Consider the following 21191-nt stretch of genomic DNA (forward strand, 5'->3'; position numbering starts at 1 on the left):
TTTCACCAATTAGTACATGGAATGGAGGCTAACACCAAATTACTAGTAAGAAATCACCTAAAAGGTGATCAATACTAAAGAAAATAATTTGTCCACATCAATTTTGTTCTAACCTAAAATTTAGATTTATATAGAAATTTCGATTTTGCTGATAATCTTTGTAAACTCAGGTCTTGAGTTCCATCTTAATTAATATAATTTCTTTCGTGTAATTTAGATTTCTCATCATTGCTTAATTTGTTTTATACTATTTTAGAATAGTGAGATAAATTTCTATTCAGGTCGTTCTTCATGTTCCATTGGTTAATCATCTTATAAATAGTACAAATATCTAGAGAGTTTTTGCCAAATTAAGTCAAACACAAGTATGCATGATATTATGTTCTAACTTCTACTTATGATTATTACATGATATTTTACAGAAAGTGCTGAAAATTAATCGAACCATATTGATACGAAGAGGAATCGAAATGATTGAAATGATTTTGAAAGTCTATTTTTAATTATGCAAAATAATTAAAGTAATCGAAAAATTGATATAGTATAAATTTTATAAAATAACCCGCTGAACCGAACTACTAACACCCCTACTTATTCTCCCTCCACCTCCTCCCTTGCCCACCTCATTAATCTTGCTTCGTATTTAGGCTCTTAAGTATCACATCTACTTGCAAAAGTTAAGAATAAGAAACCCAAAAAATCAAAATTCAAAAGATATTCGCCAGCTTGCTCCAACTGAATGACCTTCATCCTCCAGCATATAAGGAGCTAAAAATGCTCTTCTCTCTTACCCAAACCATATCCTTGACTTAGCTCATTTATATATTTACCCATTTCCCTTATTCTTCAATTCATCACTAAACCCTTAAATTTTCTACATATTATTATCTTCAGTATGGCCTCAAATTGGACAACAAAGCAAAACAAGAAGTTTGAGGAGGCATTGGTTATGTACGACAAGGACACTAGTGCTGATAAATGGTATAACATAGCCAAATATGTTGGTGGCAAATCAGTTGAGGAAGTTAGAAGGCATTATGATCTTCTTGTGAAGGATATTACCCAAATTGAAAATGGTCAAGTCCCTTTGCCTAATTATAGGACTGCTTCAGAAACCAATGCTAGAGGATATGCTAATGAACAGAGGTACATATTATGAGTTTAAGTTATATGCATCGTCAAGAATTCGATTTTTTGAATCATCATATCATATATATTTGTTGTATGTAGTAAAAAGGAAATTGATTTATTTTTAAGATTACAAATTAAATCTTACATTTTAAGAGGGTTTGCTTGTAAATATATCCTTTAGGGGAATCTGATATTCTTTTATTTTCCTATTTTCTGAGGTCAAGCATTAAGCTAACAAGATTCATAATGTATAAACTATTTTCTAAAGGATCTAATTAACTTATATATACTGATAGTGTAAAGAATTTTTGCTTGCTAGTATCATTTTACATGTTGAAGAAGGTTTTTCTTCCTTAGTCTTTATCCACGTTACCTAAAGTAATTTCATTCACTATGTGCGTCAATTATCTATTTAAGCGATCTGATTATTATTATTTTTTTTAAAAAAAAAAAAAGACGAAAGAGATAAACTCTCAATGACAATGTCTATATTGTATCACATCAGGATAACCTGCAACAATAGGGAACTAACTCATCAAGATAACCTGCAACAATAGGGAACTAACTATAGTTATCCTATTTGATAACAACATAAAGGTACAATAAATAACTTGCTATATATAACTGGTTAAAGACATTGATAGTGCAAAATTTTTTAACATTGTGTATATGTAGGTTAAATCCTAAATTATACTTATGAGATCCTCACGCATTTTCAACTTTAGGTCTTTCATATGAATTCTTGAAAACACGCTCACAAATTACCGAAAATTGAATTTATGTAACATGTATCCGATCGATAATCATATTAATTAGCACACATATTACAATGTATACTGTAATTGTTAAATAGTACTCCTAGAAAAGATCATCTTAATTAGCCTATTTAAGCTAACTGGAAACCACATTAAATGGAGTCCTACCTGATTAATTAAGATCGCATGATTATCTTAGTATAATTTCAGGACAAATAACACTTAACTCTTACGTGGATATATTTCTTCACCTTTCTTTTGTTTTTATACTTTTAAGTGAGTTGCATATCCTTAAAGCATGACGATTTAGACATCCACATGAAAAAAGTTGTCTTTTATATTCACCTTTGGCTTGAAATAAAAGCTAACTTCTATTCTATCTACTCTTGACAATTGAAAGCAATAAAATTCTTAGTATTATCTTTTCGGACCTAAACTAGATAAAATGACGGTGTTAAATATTTAGAGACCGCCGATATATTTTAACTTATTCGCCTCATTTTTTAAATTACTAATCTCGTTATAGATAATTATTGATAGTTATTTTTAACGTCTAGCTGATAGAATAAGTTTATAACGCTAGAAAATATAAGATGCCCGCTGGTTTAAAAGAAACTCAAAAGCTTAAACCCATAATTAAGTTTAAATTTCGAATCTATTTCAACTGAGTATAATTATGGGCACATGTCAAAACACATACTCGTTTTTCCTAAGAAAATTGATGATATTTTCTGCTGCATCCAAAATTTCGTGTTAATTTTTTTTAATTTGATTATTCTTGCAGGCTTCTGAAGAATCTAAAGCTACAGTGAGCGGAAGCTTGGACTTATAGTCAACAGTCAACGCCATATATCTAAATTATCTGTAAAAAATCCCAAAAATCGGGGATCCTAATTGTAAATTCGTGTTTAAGTGCTTCTTATTTTCTGTATTAATTAGATTGTTTCCTCAATTAAGAGATAATGAATGTGTAAGTAACTTCAGCTACGTACCTTTTGTTTCTGCTTAAGCTATCAGCTTATGAGATATAAATTGAGATTTTCTAGCTTTAATTGTTAATTCCTTGGCATAGAATAATAGACATTTGTGAATGGAAAATAGAAGTATTCAGAAAAACAACTTTCAGATCTTTTTAGCTTATTCCCACTAAGTAATCTAAAACAAATAATATTTATGTATAATAGGAACTCTATATATAGTTGAAAAGTATTTGATGCATAAGAAGTAAATATGTTGTATACCTCCAAGAGATTAGTATTTAATTTGGACATTTTATGGTACGATGAAGCAAAACATGAATGCTATACTTGCAAAGACAAAAATGGAAGGGTGATTTGCAGGAATGACCCTATAAGTGGCAGGCTTGAACTTTTAGCCTCGTTTAAACAAACTGAAAAAAAATAACCTCTTTAGTTCATCGGACATAATTAGTTGTGGCTATAAAATTAGTTTTGTCGATAAGGCAAGAGTTTGGAATATTTTAATAAGTCAGACACGATGAACCTTTACAATTGATAACAAGTTCTTACATGAAAAAAAATCAGATGTTCTTGCTCAATAGTTTTACTACCAATACAACTAAAAATTCCTATCCGGCAACACATTACACTACTTTCATTTTTATAACTTCTTGAAATGTTCTGATCTCCGGCCTCATAGGAAAAACAAACCTATGCACACATTCTAACTAGAGATATTTTTAAAAATATTTTGTTAAATATGATCAGAAATTTAAGACCATCTCGTAGCTATTTCTCCAATTTTTTCAAAACGGAAGACGAAGGTCATGCTCTAAAGTAAATTATTTAAGTCAACAAAAAGGGGAATTTTATAAACACGTCTATATATATATATATATATATATATATATTAATAATATAATTTTCTTAGGAGTATATTATTTGTGTATTTTAATATGTTGTAGCTTTAAACTACCTGAGTTTCCTAATCATTAATCCTATTGTTTATGCACCGTCAAGTACTCTTATCTTAATAAGGCCAAGCAAAGTATGATATACTTGACGAACGAAAAGTTTCTTTTGTTCTCTTTTTATAAAGAAAAAAAAATAGAACAGATTGCACAATTTCCTCCTTTTCTTAGTCATTTTTTGGTTGTTGCAGCACGCAAACAAAGAACTGATAAAAGTCTTTTTACAAAAGTGATGACTCTATTTATACACACACGCAAAGATAGCAGAAAATTGAAGAAAATGTACATGTATCTTTACATTTTTTTTTTTTTTGGTCCATTTGGAAAACAAACTAAATAAAGAGTGCAAAATCGCTCATAAGCAATATAGCTTAAGTTCGCTAGCTAGGAGAAAAAACTCCAAGTCCTTAAATGTATTACTCAAAAGTAATATCAAGCCCCTTCATAATTGTATATCCCTCATTTGCTAGAAAATCAGCACACTACTTTGCCTCCTTCAGACGTGTCTAATCGTGGCCTCGTTGTCTTCATCAAAATCTTCAATAATAGGTCTAAGTGAATGATTTTGTACGTCCTTTTCTTGGATAAGCTTGATAATAACTAAGCAATTTGTTTCCATTTCTACAACTTCATAATTCATTTGATTTGCGACATTTATGAAACATTGAAGTTTTCAGAAGTTTCTCGTGTGAACGACTACATAACCTACATCGTACATATCATAACAGATCTAAACGATTTATACACAAAGATTACAAATCATTAAAGATAAACAAATCTCCTAGTATTAAACAAAAAAATATATCAAACCCTAAAAAAATGATTTAATTGGTTTTGTTTGATTTGTATGTCTAGCAAATCAACCTATATATGTTTTGTTTCAAGTAAAACTAGCTAGCCAAACTGAACCGTGAGAACCCCTACTTACATATATTCTAGGAAATTTTACATGGTATAACTAACATCTAGGTATTTACCGTCTACTAGGAAATTTCTCTATATTCTATATACTATATCTATTGAGGTTTTTCTTAATTTTTCTTAGACAAATACAAAATCCAAGTATAAAGCGTGGGACTTGAAAGTATAAAAACAATATCATAATTCATAGCAAAAGCAATTAAAATAATTGATACTGATATATATATATATATATATATATATATATATATATATATATAGGGCTTGTTTGACTGTTACGGTGATAGCTTTTTAAGAAGAAAGTCCTTATCAAAATGCTTTAAAAAATAAGGAGCACTTTTGTAACTTTAAATCAAGTGTTTGTTGCCATTATTTCTGCAGATTCTTCTGCCCTTAAAGTTAATTATTTACTTACCTCAACCAATGTCAGGCAAAAAGATGTTTGTTCGTTACTAGTACAGTTTAATCTTTTACAGCATGTCACTCTCGTTTCACTTTAAGAACTCATACAACTACAAACAGTTAGTTATAGTTGAATAACTACAAACAGTTAGTTATAGTTGAATCTTGAATATCTTGTGCAAGTACTGTCAATCTATATACATAAATTAAACGGCAAAATACATCAAAACCCCCCTGAACTATACCCGAAAAGTCGATATCACACCTAAACTATACGGGCGACCTATTACACACCTGAACATTTAAAAAGTGATATTAATACCACCCGACAGACTGATGTGGCACAAATTATAAAAATAATTGAAAAATAAGCGCGTTTTAATTAAAATTTATTTATTATTTTCTTTTTTAATTACAAAATATATATTTTTATAATCCCCACCCACCCTATCCCCACCCTTCCACCCGACCCAACCCTCTTCTTCTTCATCCCCAACCTATGCCACCCTCATCTTCTTCATCCCCCAACCCAACCCGCCAACCCCCACTCCATCTTCATGCCCCTCCCCCTTCTCTTCATCCCCCCCTTTTTTTTTTTTATTCTCTCTCCTCCGTTCATGCCACCACGCCGCCGCCCCATTGTGGTGTTTTTTTTTTTTTGAAATTCTTTGAAGGGCGTGCTTCGTGCAACCCTTCTTCACCCATTTGAAGGGCAAAGGTTCAGGCAATTTCTTCATTGTTGTTAAACAATGAAGAAAATTTTCCATTTGAAGGGCAAAACGGCAATGAAAATTTCCCATTTGAAGGGCGCTTCGTGCAATATCTTCATTGTTGTTAAAAGTTCATTTGAAGGGCAATTCGTGCAATTTCTTCATTGTAGTTACGCATTGTTTCTTAATCTTGGATAAATTTGAGTGTAAGTGGGACGAAAATACTTCTGGATTTGTTCAATTCTGGTGAAATGGAGAAAAAGAAGACGAAGGATTTTGGGAGTGGCGTTAGAGGAGAAGAAGTCGTGGTGGTGGTGGAATGGGAGTGGAGGAAATGAAGATGAAAAAGAAGAGAAGGGGGGGTGCTAATGGAGATGAAGTGAAAAGGGAAAAACTTTTAAAAAACTTCATCTCCATGGGAGATGAAGTGAAGAAACAAACAGGGGAAGGCACAGTGAAGAAGACACAATGAAAAGGGAAAAGTTTTTTAAAACGTGGGCCCACAAATAAATAAGTAAGAAAAAAAGCAAATAACGTGTTGGCGACGTGTCGCGCGCGTGTAAACACCTCCACACACGAGACCGTTAAATGTCCGTGAGGGGTAAATAATATCACTTTTTATATTTCGTGTGTGTAATAGACAGGCCGTCCGTATAGTTTAGAAAGGTGATATCGACTTTTCGTGTATAGTCATGTGGGGTTTTTGATGTATTTTGCCTAAATTAAACCCTTCATGAAACACTTGAAAATGTATTTTAAAAGCGAAAAGCACCAATTTCTGAAAATATCCTCCCGGTATTTCATTTAATGTGACACTACTTTCTTTGTAATTTTTTAAAAAATTTATAAAAATAATAATTTTTTATATCTGAAAATATTTTTTGTCTTTTTTTTTCTAAAATTGTGCAGCCTGTCAAATACCTCTGCATAAACTAAATCGGGGAAGTACGCAAAAATCAAGGGCGGAGCTAGTAAGAGAGGAGGGGGTTCAATTGAATCCCTTCGTTGAAAATTATATTGTGTTATATGGTAAAAGTATTTTCTTAATTATATTTAAATTGTTGCATCTCTTTTATATAAGAAAACATTCTTATGTAATGGTCAAGAGGGTTTAAAAATTGCTTTATATCATAAGTTTGAATCTCAATTATGACATTTTAGTTTTTTGTTTCTAATATCTAATACACCTATAATATATCTAATACACCTATAATTTTTTGGCCGTCAAGGATGTTTTTTTCTGACAGGTTTTATAACACATGTCACCACCTCCCATCTAGTTGGTTTCCCAAAATTTGGTAGTCCTCCATAACAAACTTACTTAGCTTGCAAGAACTAATTTCTCATTATTTTATATCTGTACTTGTGTTTCTGTTGAACAAGAAAATTACTAGAAATAACTAAAGAGCATACCATTGGAAACTAAAGACAGAGTCTATACTTCCTCAAAAAAGAACTAGTTTGAAAAAAGTTAGTAAAACAAAAAGGTCAACAAAGATATCCATTTGAAAAAGGGACCTTGGATACATGAATGAAAAATTTATTATGGCATTATGTATTGTGTGTTAGCATGTGGACGAAATGTACTTGATTGATGAATATTTTGCAGGGAAGTTAGGGATGAATATAAACTTGTGGGGCCAAATTCCTTATTCAATCCCCTAGAAAAAGTCAATAAATGCGTCTAGACTTTAGAATATTTTTATCTTTTATTTGTTTACTCTTTGAAGTAACATGATTCAATGATTTCATTTAAGAGTAGAGTCAATCTCAACAAAGAACACACTACTAACATTATTTATGATTTTTGAAAGTTAAAAAAGAAGTATATGGATCACTACTATAAAGTTGTTTCTAGATTTTTCAGAATTGAATTATCATATAATGTACCAACTTTAAATTTGTATATAACTCTTTTTAAGTTAAGCTCTTATACTGTTTCTCAATTTTAAGTGAAACAAAAAAAAATGTTAGCAATACTTTGTTTACAGGTATTATTTACTTGCAAAGGTTAAATATATTTAGTATGTATATTTTGTGGACATATTTATCATTCTTTGTTCCCATTTAGTTGTTAGGATAAGATTTAACACGCCTATTAACGAAGTATTAATAAGAAGAACAATTTAACTATTTTACCCCCAATTAATTCTTTATTTTCTTAATCTATTTACATGCTTTTGAACGGATTCTAAAGGTTAAAAAAAATTTAAAAGATTAATCCTTTCTTAATTGTTTAAAATGATAAATATTTAGTGATGACTATTTTTAACATACATGACAACTAAATGAAACGGAGAGAGTATTAATTTTCCCTTTTTTTCTCATTATTAATATGCAATACATTTAAATCACCAAATTAAATGTCTCATAATAATACATCCACTTATTAGTGATAAGGTGAGGTGTTGGGAGGACAATGGCTTTGTAAAGGCAATAAGTGGGATCCACTTTGTCTTTTCCATAAAATCACCAACCTTTCTGTTGAAAAAAATAGTCTTCTACTACTTTTTTATTGCTCTGCCAAGTGCTTAGTGCTAAGGCAAGTTTAATGACATATTAAGGCTCTAAAGAGACGTGTAAAAATCTTCTCAAATTTGAACAACCAAATGTTTAACATCCACAAACTCTTGTACAAAGTAAGTCCCCAAATCTTAATAATTGTATAAATATTCTTTTAAATTATCATTAAATAAAACTTAAATCAAGTAAATATTTGGAGATGAATTGAGTGATACTTGAAAAAAAAATTGAAGTTAAATTTAAATGATCTAAATTTAAATGATCAGTCACCCGGAAATAGAACCAAGCTCTTTTCTAGTCCATTCATTTTTGTAAGCAGGGAGGATCAAAAGCATTGCTCTCTCCTATTCGAGGCCCAAATTAAAATAGTGTTTGGACATTTACTTCACTAGAAAAAATAATAAAGCTTCATTTATTTTATTTTAAAAAAAAAATTGGTTTGAACCGGCATTTCAAAGTTGAACTTTTTTTTTTTTTTCAAAGTTTGGAGTGAAAACTTAACACAATATATAACTAAACATATTTTTATTTTTTAAGAAGAAAAAAAAGAACTTTTAAAAAATGTTATGCCCAAACGGCCCCAAGTAAAATAAAATAAAAACTCAAAAAATGAATACTTATCATCTCGGATTACTAAGCAAACTCAATTTGTTTTAAAAAATCCAATGTTTTTAAAAACAAAAAAAAAGTCATTTAGTGTTTTTTGTCAAATATATCCTGATTGTTTCGACTAGTGGAGTGTTAATTAAGTGAGATGTTTAACAAGAAAAAGTTTTCTAGTTGTATAATTAAAACTACTATTTTTTAAAAAGAATGTAAAAAAACATTAAAAACCAGATAGAAAAGTATAAAGTTGTCTTTCGAAAATAATCTCTCCCTAAAACGTAAGAGTAAGGTCTGCGTATACTCTACCCACCCTAAATTCACTTATGCTATTACACTGCTTGTATCGTTGTTGGATAATAGTACAAAATTAAATGCACTTACCATGTGTCCACATCATTTGGTGTTGCTTATCCACCATTTTCCAAAGCAACAACCAAATCTCTACAAGATGTGTCCCTACCTAAGATCATCCAACCCCACTTGCTTTACTGATAACAAGGGTATTCAAAGCCCTGACCAATCTAACAATCAACAAAATCTTTCCCACTTTTATAGAAGGGAAGAAAAAAAGGGATACCTCTTCACAAATCCTTATCCAAAACCAATAAAGTCAACAATCAGCATTAGCATAAATAACAAACCATACCAATTGTCACGTATAACCAGAATGTAACCATCATTTTATAACTCTAATCAATGTTTCAGTGTTCTGATCCAAAATGAAAATGCACTTATTCTGTGCAAATTTACAGTCAGGGTATTTCTATGAAAGCATAATGTTAATGCTCAAAAGATCGTTCATCCAAAACGGTCGATATTATGTCACTCCTAAAGATCAAAAAAGAATTAGACCAAAACGCGCAAACCCTGTACTTTAGGTCCAAGAAAATGTTTATCTAAGCATAAATGTAAATCCGATGCCTCTCCCGATTTGAGAGTGGCCTCCTGTTGAGGTCAATAAGATGAGATCCCTCTGTTTCCACAGCAAGTTGAGAATTTACTCAGCTGAGGTGGAAGAAACTAGAAATCTTATTGAGACAGTCAGTTGAAATCAATTCAACGACGTCCATTTGCCCAATGCCGGTTATTGTTGCCAGGTCTCATATGAGAATTCTTAAGGCCAACACCTTGGATAGGGCCCTTCTTCGGGATATCATTCAACTCCATAACCTGTATTGTCCGCTGCCTCTTGGCTGAAGGACAATTATAAAATACATTCAGATCATAAACAGACCTTATAGTCATGAAATCAATTGATTTCAATGTTTTCATAAGAAACCAAACACAAATTATATATAGGTTTAATTACCATTTTGGACCGTCCAAGAAAATAATAGCCGGAAAAAGTATATGTCTTGTGTATTAAGTATAAATATACATTTAATATACGCATTGTATATGTCTTGTGTATTAAGTATAAATATACATTTAATATACGTATTGTATACATATAATATACATTAATATACATTAAGTTTAAAGAGGAGTAGAGGACCAACCGTTTTCAGCTTCTTGGTACCGTTCCTGGAGCTTTCTCTTTGTAGCCTCGAGTTTGACTTGAACTGCATCCTCATCTGAGCGTCTAAATTTCTATACGATGAAATTATGCACAATTAGATAAGAGATCGGAGCTTTACACGAATCACAAGAGAACTGCCTTCGTTTTTAGATACTCACGTTTTGTTGAGACGGCACAGGCCTCTTCTGAAGTGTGCCTTTATCAGATTTCTGCTGGAAATTCGTCTCGCTAATCTTGAGCTTCTGTTCTGAGGCTGGTTTTATTGGTCTTCCAGGCCCAGAGTTACCTCCAGATGGCTTATTTGGTTTGACAATCGTTGTTTGTTTCTTGATTACAGCTTCCTGTTTCTTTTGTTGTTCACCCTTCCTCTCTTTCGGAGCAGCATCGAAACTGTTTCGAGGCTTATCCAGAGATGGCTTTCTGCCATTTCCACGGTTCTCATTGAATTCCCCACTGTTGCGAGGATCTGAAATAAAATCCCCAATCAAAACAATATATAGTGGGGAATCCGAATAAAGAACCGAATAGCAAAGGTATATTGAAAGAATATGGACACAAATTCTACTCACTTCCATCATCATCCATGCCATCAAAGAACTTCATTGTTCACACAAACAACAAAGAGAAAACAAGTCAGCCGCAACCCCAAAAGGAAAAAAAAAAATTAAAAAAAAATTTAACTCGAAGAGAGGAAGTTGGTTATACTTGTGACAACTCAATTCCAGTGGTCTGAGCAGAAAAGAAAGCTAAGTCATCTAAAGGTGGGGAAGGAAGTCCTTCCTCCTCGTGATCAACAACAGATGCTTTCATAGACTCTGGAGTGCTTTCGGTACCTTTAATCAAGTAATAAATCAGTTCAAACTTCAGCTCAGAATTGCAAATGAAAACATAGAGAATAATTTTTTTGGGGCAAGTTAAATATTTATCGACCAAAAATAATTACATGCTAGCCAAATATTCAAAAAATATACAGCAATATACAAAAAATATACATTTGTTGTCTATTATTTTGAAGGGAGCAAGAGAAACTCTAAAACAATTACCTGCAAAGGCTGTAGTAACATTCACCCATTCATCTACCAAGACCTTCCAATCCCTGTGGTCCATAAAAATGCGATCAACAATCAGCTACGAAACAGTAAATCAGCAAGTTGCATAGATAAACAATAACGGATACAAAACAGAAATTTTGCAAAGCACTGAATGAATAAAGTGATGACCATCATTACTATAAGTTGATAACTAATCTATCATGTACCCATCATTTATATGATAAACAACAAATAGCAGCAAGCATTAAAAAGTAATAATAGCTCAAAACTACAAGCGACAAAGCAAGCTGTCAGAGCCACCAATATGACAAGTTAGTTCGACTCAAAGACAAAGTTCAAACCTTTGCGAAAATAACAAATTTAGTAACGTTAAAGATATCCCATTTCAGATTACTAGAACCACGTTGTGTGTTTATGTTATTCATAATTTTGCAGTTATTTCAGCAATAAAGCGAGAGTTCCTTACTCAATCAATGTCCGGGATAGATGCCGAATATCCTTTGAGTTATGCTTTCTGAGAGAATTAACTGACTTTCCGATCTCTGTGGCCTGAAATATAGAAGCAATTAATTACGCCCAAAAGAATATGCGAAATGAGATTAAAGAATTAAAACTGTAATATCAAAACAAATGGCGGATGAAATTCTGGAGGTGGCAAAAGATCAAACCTTCAAGGTCTCCACAGACAAAGCCATTAGTTGAAGCCTTCTTAAGCACTCAAATAACTCTCCAGACTGTCGAAAGAACAATCAATCAAAACCAGATTATTACAGAATACCCAAAACTAACTAATTCCCTCAACTATGCAAGTGAAATTGCAAACGATAGAAATCAAAAAGTAGTTTCAATACATTTTTTTAAAGCTAAAGAAAGCAACAGCCTTGTTCAACCACAAAAGGGGGAAAAAGGAAATGAAAAGCATAAAGGTTTCCAGTTATAGACACTAGTACAGAAAATAGAATGGTCATCAAATTCAACCACAAAAGTCACCATTGTTATGTCAGACAACACCAGAAGTTCTGAAAAAACCAACAACACTTAAGCTCAATTATCAAAGATTCTTATTCCTAGTCTCTAATAATCCTAACAATAGAACTTTAAAATTTACTTATAGACAGTCCAATTGTTGAGTAAACAAATCCAAATACAGCAAAAATAATTCAAATGGAGTACTGATCACAAGCTAATAGATATGAAAAGCATAAAGGTTTCCACTTATAGACACTAATACATAAAATAGAATGACCATCAAATTCAACCACAAAAGTCACCGCTGTTATGTTAGACAACACACAAAAATTCTACAAAAACTAACAACATTTATCAAAGACTCTTCTTCCTGATCAACCCCATAACAAAAGAAATTTCAAACTCATACAGACAAAGTCCAAATAGTGACTAAACAAATCCAAATACAGCAAAATACTTCAAATCCATGTATAATATTTGTATAATCAGTGTATAATCTATGTATAATCGGCTAGAGACATAGGCCAATTATTGTGTAAACAAATCCAAATACATCAAAAATACTTCAAATGAACTGTATAATTAAAAGTTAATAGAAATTCACCTCAGCTTGGCTGTGATCAATAACATCTTTGATCCTCATAACCTCACCAAAAGTTTGTGTTTCTTCCTCAATCTCCTCAGTTAATGCCTCAGCTTCACCATAACTATAATTACTCTTATTTTCAACATGTTGATCAATACTACTATTAGCTTTGCTCTCTTTACTAACACCACCAAACTCATTTTCACTCTTAACCTTTTTTTCATCATCATCATCATTAGCAGCAACAATTGGGACACTTAATTCAACTTTATCACAACCAAAACACATAGTGAATTTACAAGTAAATAACATTTCAGCAATTCTATCTCTTCTTAATTTGAACTCTTTGGGACAATCAACAGCTGCTACCATAATTGCATGCTCAATTATATCAAATATATCTGAATTTGCTGTCCTAAAATAATCCCTCCATTTATCAAGACTCTTAGCCATAACTGAAGATTTAGGACCAAAAAATCAACCCCAGATCACAAAATCAAATCTTTATCAATACCCAATTATCAAAATTCAATCTTTATCCAATCTTGATTATACCAACAAAAAAAAAGACACAAAATCTAATAAAAAAAGGGTTTTTTAGCAATAAAACCTCTGGTTTTTTTCAGTTTTGACCCATAAGGGTAGTTGTGGTAACTAATAAATAAAAATCAGTTACGTTTACAGATGATCAAAACTGTATAGAACCAGTTTAAAGGCAATCTGACAGAAAAAAAATTGAGATAAATTTTTATAGGCTATTTAGGTTTGTCATATGTTGAAACTTTAAACCCAAAAACAAAAAAAACAAAAAAGATGGAGATTTTTTTAAAGTAGAGATTTGATGAAGATTTAGGTGAGATGTAAGAACAAAAAATATTCTTGGCAAATCAATGGATAAATCTAGAGAAAATTATGCTGATTGGAAAGAAAAAAAAAATTCCAGAGAAGAAGAATATATGTTAAAAGTATATAAGAAATATTCTCTCTCTTTATTTCTTTCTACCTTATTTCTCTTTGATTATTTAATCGTATAATATTTCTTTCTGTCTCTCTCTCGAAAATGCAATTCAAGGTGCTTGAAAGAATGGAAGAAAAAGTACTGTTTTCTCTTTGTTGGGTTTGAGGGGTGGGGTGGGGGTGGATAGCGGGGTAGGTGAGGTGATCATCACACATGGAGGGTGTTCATAGAAGAGTCAATTTTCTTCATTTGGACAAAACCCATGGAGATAATGAAAAGAAAAATAATTATATATGAATAAAAGCTCAAGGAAGTGATTTCTATCTTTGCTTTGAAGTTGTTTCCTTTTTTTTTTTTTTTTTTGGGAAGGACAAAGTTGTTGAAGAAAATGTAAATAAGATGTTACCTTACTACAATATAAATCATAATATTACAAATTTGTAATTTAGCGTGGCTTGATTTTTGTTATCTAATTTTGTTATTCGGTTAGGTCTCTTTTATTTTAAATCGATATATTATAAATTGATGATTAAATTTTTTTTAGCGGAACGAATACGCCTTTTTTTTTGTTTTGAGTATTATCCATTATCGTTTAGTCTCGTTTAAAAAAAACATCTCTCATTTATATCATGTTTAAGTTGCTTGTTTTATTCTCGTTGTAAACCCTAATTATGTTAGATTTTCTTGTATTATGTTCTTTTTCTACATTGTAAATTGTAGTAATATTAGACATAAATTTGTATTTCATCAACGATCATTATTGTAATATTTATTATTATTCATTTAGAATTTCTTTATTATTCTATTAACTTAAACTGGAAAAAGAAAAAGTAATCGCATTTGAAAATTGACCTTTTAGATCTTTTAACTTTGAAACGAATAACACCTTCTTTATCTAGAATTTTATTTCTCGTCTCATTTAAAATTTTCTCTTATTTACATCATAGAGTGTTTTTTCGGAAGAAAGTAGTTGAAGTGATTTTTAAGATGTTATTAAAATTTAAATCACAATATTACAAAATTTGTACTTGTTGGTTGGCTTAGATCCTTTCTCGTCCCAATTCAACATATTCATGTTTTGGTCCTGCCCGGTAGCAGGTCTGTGTGCGAATTTGGTGCGGTTTGATTCCTAAAGCCCACAGAGAAGGGTGTGGAGCCTCTTTGATGATGTGATTATTATTATCCGACTCTATTATTCAGTTAGGTTTTTTTTGTTTTAAACCGTTTTTAAATCTTAATTGCGGAATGAATCACGTTTTTATTTATTTCGAGTATTGTCCATTCTAGTTTTGTCACGCTTTAATTTTTTCCCATTTAAATCAAATTTCATTTACTTTTTTTACTCATCGCATCTTTTCTATTATGTTAGATTTTCCTACATTATGTCCTTTTTTCTGTTTTGTACATCATAGTAATATCATACACAAATTTTTATTTCAGTAACGAGATTAATCTTATTTGGTACTTCTATTAACTTAAACTAGAAAAAGAAAAAGTAATTGCCTTTGGAATTTGATTTTTTAGATCTTTTAATTGTGGAGCAAATGACAGCATCTGTAGCTGAATGTTATCTGACTCGTCCAGTTTCCACTTAATTTTTTCTTTCGTTTACATTATATGAACCTTGTATATTCTAGTCTCATCCCACTTCGCTCCATCATGTTAGATTATTTCTTTTTCATTTTTAAAGTTTAATTAAGATGTTACTGTAATTTAAATCACAATATTACAAATTTGTATTTCAGTGATGTGATTATTGTCATCTAATTAGATTTTTCAGTTAGATCTTTTTTTATTCTTGCATTTTTTTAAAATAAATAAAAGATAATTATATCAAGAAAATTTGACTCTTTAAATATTTTAGTGGCAAAGCGGATGACGTTTTTCTTCTTTCGAATATTGTCTATTCTCGTTTGTATCGCTTAAACTTTTTCTCCTTGTGCTCTTATTTTAGTTCACCCCACCCTCTCTATTATGTTAGATTTTTCCGCATTATCCTTTTTTGTTTTGTATATAATCATAATATTTAGTTGGTACTTCCTTTATTCTTATATTAACTTAAACTAGAAAAAGAAAAAGTAATTAAATTAGAAAATTGACTATTTATTTTTTAACTGCGGAACGAATGACGTCTTATTTCCCTAGAATGTTATCTTGACTCGTGTTGTCTCACTTAAATTTTTCTCTCATTAACTTAATATATTCCTCATCTTTTTTAATCTCATCCACCTCGCTCCATCATATTAGATTGTTTTCCCTTTTCAATTCTAGTTATTTCTCGCTCCATCGTGTTTTATTTTTCATTTTAAGTAGAAAACTAAAATCTCAATTTACTAAACAATTAATTACTAGTTAATGCTATTATTATAATTTTTAAAAAGTAATTGAAGATGTTAAAAGAAATTAAATGATGAGATTGAGGTGAATTAAAGACTCACATTATCTTGTTACAATAAAGAGATCCTATGCCAACCCTAACATTGATATCTTAAATTAGGTATACCAAGGGTGTGTTTGGTATGGATAAGAATATATTATGAAAAATATTCTCGAATTTTATCATTTATTATAGAAATTATGTTTTTAAGGAAAACAAGCTCCCTACAAATTAAGATAAATAAAATTTTCCGGTGGAAATAGAGAAAACAAGTCAGATAAATAGTATTCTATTCGGATTGTCTCCTCCGAACTCCCACCACCACCTCCCCATACCCCATCATCCCTCCCTACCCCCACCCCTCATAGTGTTTTATATAGGGAAAACATCACTCATTACCCGCCCAACCCAAACTAATTTCTCGCCCATGCCCCTCCCAAACTATTTTCTCTTCTGCCCAAACCAATCCAAACTAATTACCCGACGTGCCCCCCTTGCCCAATCCCCTTCCTCCATGATATCATCACAATACATTTATACATCATAATGGTATCATGGAAGACAAAGAGAATGACTGAAGCAGTCCTCCATGATACCATCTCAATATATTTATATGCAACGATGGTACCATGTTCCTGAGGAGTGTTTCATTGAAAGACTGAAGCAGTGCTCCAGGATACCATCATAGTATATGTATATAAGATGATGGTATCATAGTGGGTTTTTTTTCGAGAAAAGTGTGTCATTTTTAATAAATGAACATGATCATTCATAATAATTGTCTCGGATATGTATATATATGATGGTATCATGGAGGATTGAGAGAAGGACTGAAGCATCTTCCATGATACCATCTCAATATATTTATAAACCATGTTGGTATCATAATTGAGGGGTATATCGGGTAAATACTTTTGATTTTTTCTGGGGGGTACGAAAGTAATGGGGGTATGCGCGGATAATTATTTTGGTTTGAGTTGACATGCCTAATCTTTCCCCTTTTTATATATAATATACCATTAAAATAATATTTTCTACCTACAATATTTATTTCCAAAAATAAATAAATTCCGCGGCTAATATTTTTCTTTAAACCAAACACACCCTGGTTTTCTTGTTGGATGGATGGATATTCACATTACACACGGTACTCTAAATAGTTAATGACAACTTAATACGATCACAATTAAGGAAAATTTGGTCATATCCAAATTCCTACATAAATGAACATTAGGCAATAACTACAAAAGGATGGATGTAATCAAGTTATAGTTTCCATTTTAACTTTGATAGGTTCAGAAGTGGACAATTCTTTGAGAAACCATTAACCTTGAAATATCTCTTGGCTTAGCAAAATCTGATCATAAGGCACCATATGACGTTATCGTTATAGACTAACAACACTTAACCTAAATAATACTTTAAGTTGTTAGTTAGAGTAAGAGCAAAAATTCATTTACTTAAGCTAAGCACGAGATTTTTTTAATAGGTGGGGTGAGACTTTGCTGCTTTTCCAGTTCTGATATCACATCAACATGTATTATCATCTCATTAAAATGTTCGGTTGTTAGAGGTAACCCACATTCATTTAAGGCCTGTTTGGAAAGCCACCTAGTAATTGGAATTGGTGTAATAACTAGGGTAGTAATTACACAACCTAGTAATTACACAGTAGTGTAATTACAACGACCTGTTTGTTTGTCATAACATAATTACAGTGTAATTACAAGTGTTCTGTTTGGTTATACAAGTGTAATTACACAGTTAGTTTATTTAAAAATAAAATTTCATTATAAAAAATTTAAAATTAATATTTAAAAAATATTTGCCTTTATAAATGATATTAAATTAGTTATTTAATAACACATTTTTTGTTGAAAATATATTTATTAATAATCATATATTTGTAACTAATATTGTAAAAAATAATTGATATATATTTTTCCAATTAATAATATTTAATTTTAATTGATTATAAAACTTAAAAGAAGACTTTTTTTTTTTGTGAGAACGTCATGAATTGGATGTTTGACAAACAAATAATATTTATAAATATAATGCCATAACATTATTAAAATGTTTGACACAAAAAATCCATCAAATGTAAGTGAAAAATAAACAATATGCAATATGGAAGTAAATAACTTAAAATTGAAAATATAACCTAAATTCAAAATCCAAAAGAAAAAGTTTAACATAATACTCTTATATCAAATTTCAACATTACATAAGTAAGTTCCAATGTAACCTAAGTAAATAATTCGAAAGAAAGGGAAAATATAAGTCTATAACCTCATTCACAAACGAAATTCTACTTTAATAACGGCACTCGTTATATGCCAGGTTTGTTAATGACTCATTTTTTCCAATATTAAGAGATGTAGTTTCAAAAATTCGAATAATAACATGATTATGCTAAATGAATAAAATAAAAAAATAAAAAAAATACGAGCAATTACATCGAACCACAGGAAGTAAAGGTTGAGAATGAGAAGAAAGGAAATGAAAAATACATTTTAAAAAAACAAAATAATTAAAAAGTAAAAATAAAAAATAAATTAAAATAATAGAAATTAAAAAGAAATTAAAGTAAACAAACAAAGAAACAAACTAAAAAGTAACCCTGTAATTACACCCAATTCTCAATTCTTTCCCCTTGAAAATTGGAGAGTCTAATTACACCCTCTCAATTACAGTCAATTCCCACCTAACTATATAATTACTTGGTCAAACAAACAGGCAATTCAGAAGCCGCCAGACCAATTCCAATTACATGGGTTGGCTTTCCAAACAGGCCCTTACTTAAGAGCAAAGGGTCAAAAATGCCTCTAAACTACACGCAATAGAACAATTTTGCCCTTAGTTAATATTTTTCTCGTTCCCATCCATGCCCTTATCAAAGTGACTAGATTTCACCCATATGGGCTAACAACAAAAGTCAAAGGGATAATTCTGCCCATTCGCAAAGTTTAAGGACAAAAATTTACACAGGATAATCTTTTTTGGAGCTTTTTGTTAGGGAAAAAAAAAATGGAGTTCGGAAGAATTTTGGCTCACTATTCACGTGGTAATTTGCAATCTCAATTCAATTTTTTTTTTCCAGCGTCTCAATCAATCTCTTTAATGTTTATTACACCTAACCCAAGTTTCTGAACGTTGTTACGTGTGAACACATGCCCAAAACAGTGGCAAATAGTTACGTTTTTGCCAATAACTTATTCAAAGTCAACTGATATTCAAGATGATTTGTTAGTGATCAAGAAAGTACAGTCCACGCGTTTGAATTATGATAATTTTGTGGTCACTGTTGTTCGGAAGAAAAAAAACATAGTGTAATAAGTTTTGATTTTGCAATAAATTAATTAAATGACTTATGATAAAATGCTGAATTCAAATTCATAGGGTTTAAATTCTGAATCATTATTAGATATTTAGATGGAAGCATTTTTTAGCGTCACTATCGTGTGATATTTAACAAAGAAAAAAAATTTGACAATATTTTTTCTTTTGAAAAAATTGACTTTAAATTTTGTGCGCTGTTAGTTTATAGACTTTTTTCTTGGAAAATGAAAATAACATATTGTGACTAATTAAGTTAATTTAATAATATAAAGATTTTTTATATTATCAGTGTATAATTTAAATTCAGATTTTTATCATTTGTAATTATGGATAAAAATGAATTTTGAAGCTAATTTTTCTTTAATTGAAATCCTGCCACATTAATCGGTAAGAAAGAAAATAAGAACAGTGATTAAAATTCAGAATTTTATCATTTGTAATTTGATTTGTAAGGGCAGTAATTAATTGTAGGCATAGTTGTAATTTGTAGTTTGTAACCACAGTACTTGAAATCCTGCCACATTAATCGGTAAGAAAGAAAATAAGAACAGCGATTACTTGAAGTTATGAAACGTGACTAACACTTTCTGTTAAAGGACTCAAGATTATCTCAAAAATCATTGCACGTTTAAATATCCAATAAAAGGAAGACTTGTACCTTCCGGCTTGTAGCACATTAACTTGCCATCTACGACATATTGTATTGCTATATAGTTCACGCAAATAAGCAATTTCTCTTTAATAAGTTATTGATAAATTTTATATAGACGAAGCCATTTTATTAGTTCTTAAACGAACTAATTTCCTAATATTAGTTGTTAAAACTAAATATTAATTTCCTTACAAAAAGATCTTATATTACGTCAGTATCATCAAATTTCACCATCAAAGAGCTAAAAATTAAATGATGCATGTTGAAGTTTGTCAATACTCATAGTCATATAGTACTTTAATAGTAGTACTTTTTATATATAAACGATTACCGACTAAATTATTAGATTATGATAGAACTTAATGATATATATTACTAAGCATCTGCATTAGGCTTTCGAATAAACTACTAGCAGTATAATCTAAGAATTTATTTATGTACAACAATTTATGACATATTTTCATCATCAGGTTAAATAACTTATGATAACAAGTACGCATAACTCTCAGTAATAACCCCTATTTTTTCGACAACAACCCTTATTGGGTAATAAAAATAAAGTAATTATTCATTATTTATAACAAATTAAAATGAACTGATCACATAACAATATAAGTTAAATCCTTAATCTAAACTATCTCAACGACTCAATAGTTCTACGGTGCTTTATGCGCCTGACACTTTTTTTTTTTTTTTTTGAAGTAACAACTGACAATAATTTTAGCCAGTGAGCACTTACCATTAACACGTTTTTTCAA

The 21191-nt window shown here is 30.6% G+C and overlaps 2 protein-coding genes across 2 annotated transcripts; one reads left to right on the forward strand and one right to left on the reverse strand.

Annotated features, from left to right (window-relative positions):
- Window positions 1–685: 685 nt before the first annotated feature.
- On the forward strand, window positions 686–2938 carry LOC132049311 (protein RADIALIS-like 1). The gene is made up of 2 exons (XM_059440062.1): window positions 686–1146; window positions 2671–2938. The coding sequence occupies exons 1-2, from the start codon at window positions 896–898 to the stop codon at window positions 2696–2698; spliced, it is 279 nt and encodes a 92-aa protein (XP_059296045.1). The 5' UTR covers window positions 686–895; the 3' UTR covers window positions 2699–2938.
- A 6699-nt stretch (window positions 2939–9637) lies between these two features.
- On the reverse strand, window positions 9638–14219 carry LOC132049312 (probable mediator of RNA polymerase II transcription subunit 26b). Its single transcript, XM_059440063.1, has 9 exons — window positions 13123–14219; window positions 12218–12283; window positions 12016–12098; window positions 11541–11593; window positions 11203–11330; window positions 11067–11094; window positions 10656–10963; window positions 10478–10568; window positions 9638–10171 (listed from the first exon to the last, which is right to left on the reverse strand). The coding sequence occupies exons 1-9, from the start codon at window positions 13555–13557 to the stop codon at window positions 10035–10037; spliced, it is 1329 nt and encodes a 442-aa protein (XP_059296046.1). The 5' UTR covers window positions 13558–14219; the 3' UTR covers window positions 9638–10034.
- Between the last annotated feature and the right edge of the window lie 6972 nt (window positions 14220–21191).

Source organism: Lycium ferocissimum, chromosome 3 (genome assembly GCF_029784015.1).
Source record: "Lycium ferocissimum isolate CSIRO_LF1 chromosome 3, AGI_CSIRO_Lferr_CH_V1, whole genome shotgun sequence".
Taxonomy (NCBI): Eukaryota; Viridiplantae; Streptophyta; class Magnoliopsida; order Solanales; family Solanaceae; genus Lycium; species Lycium ferocissimum.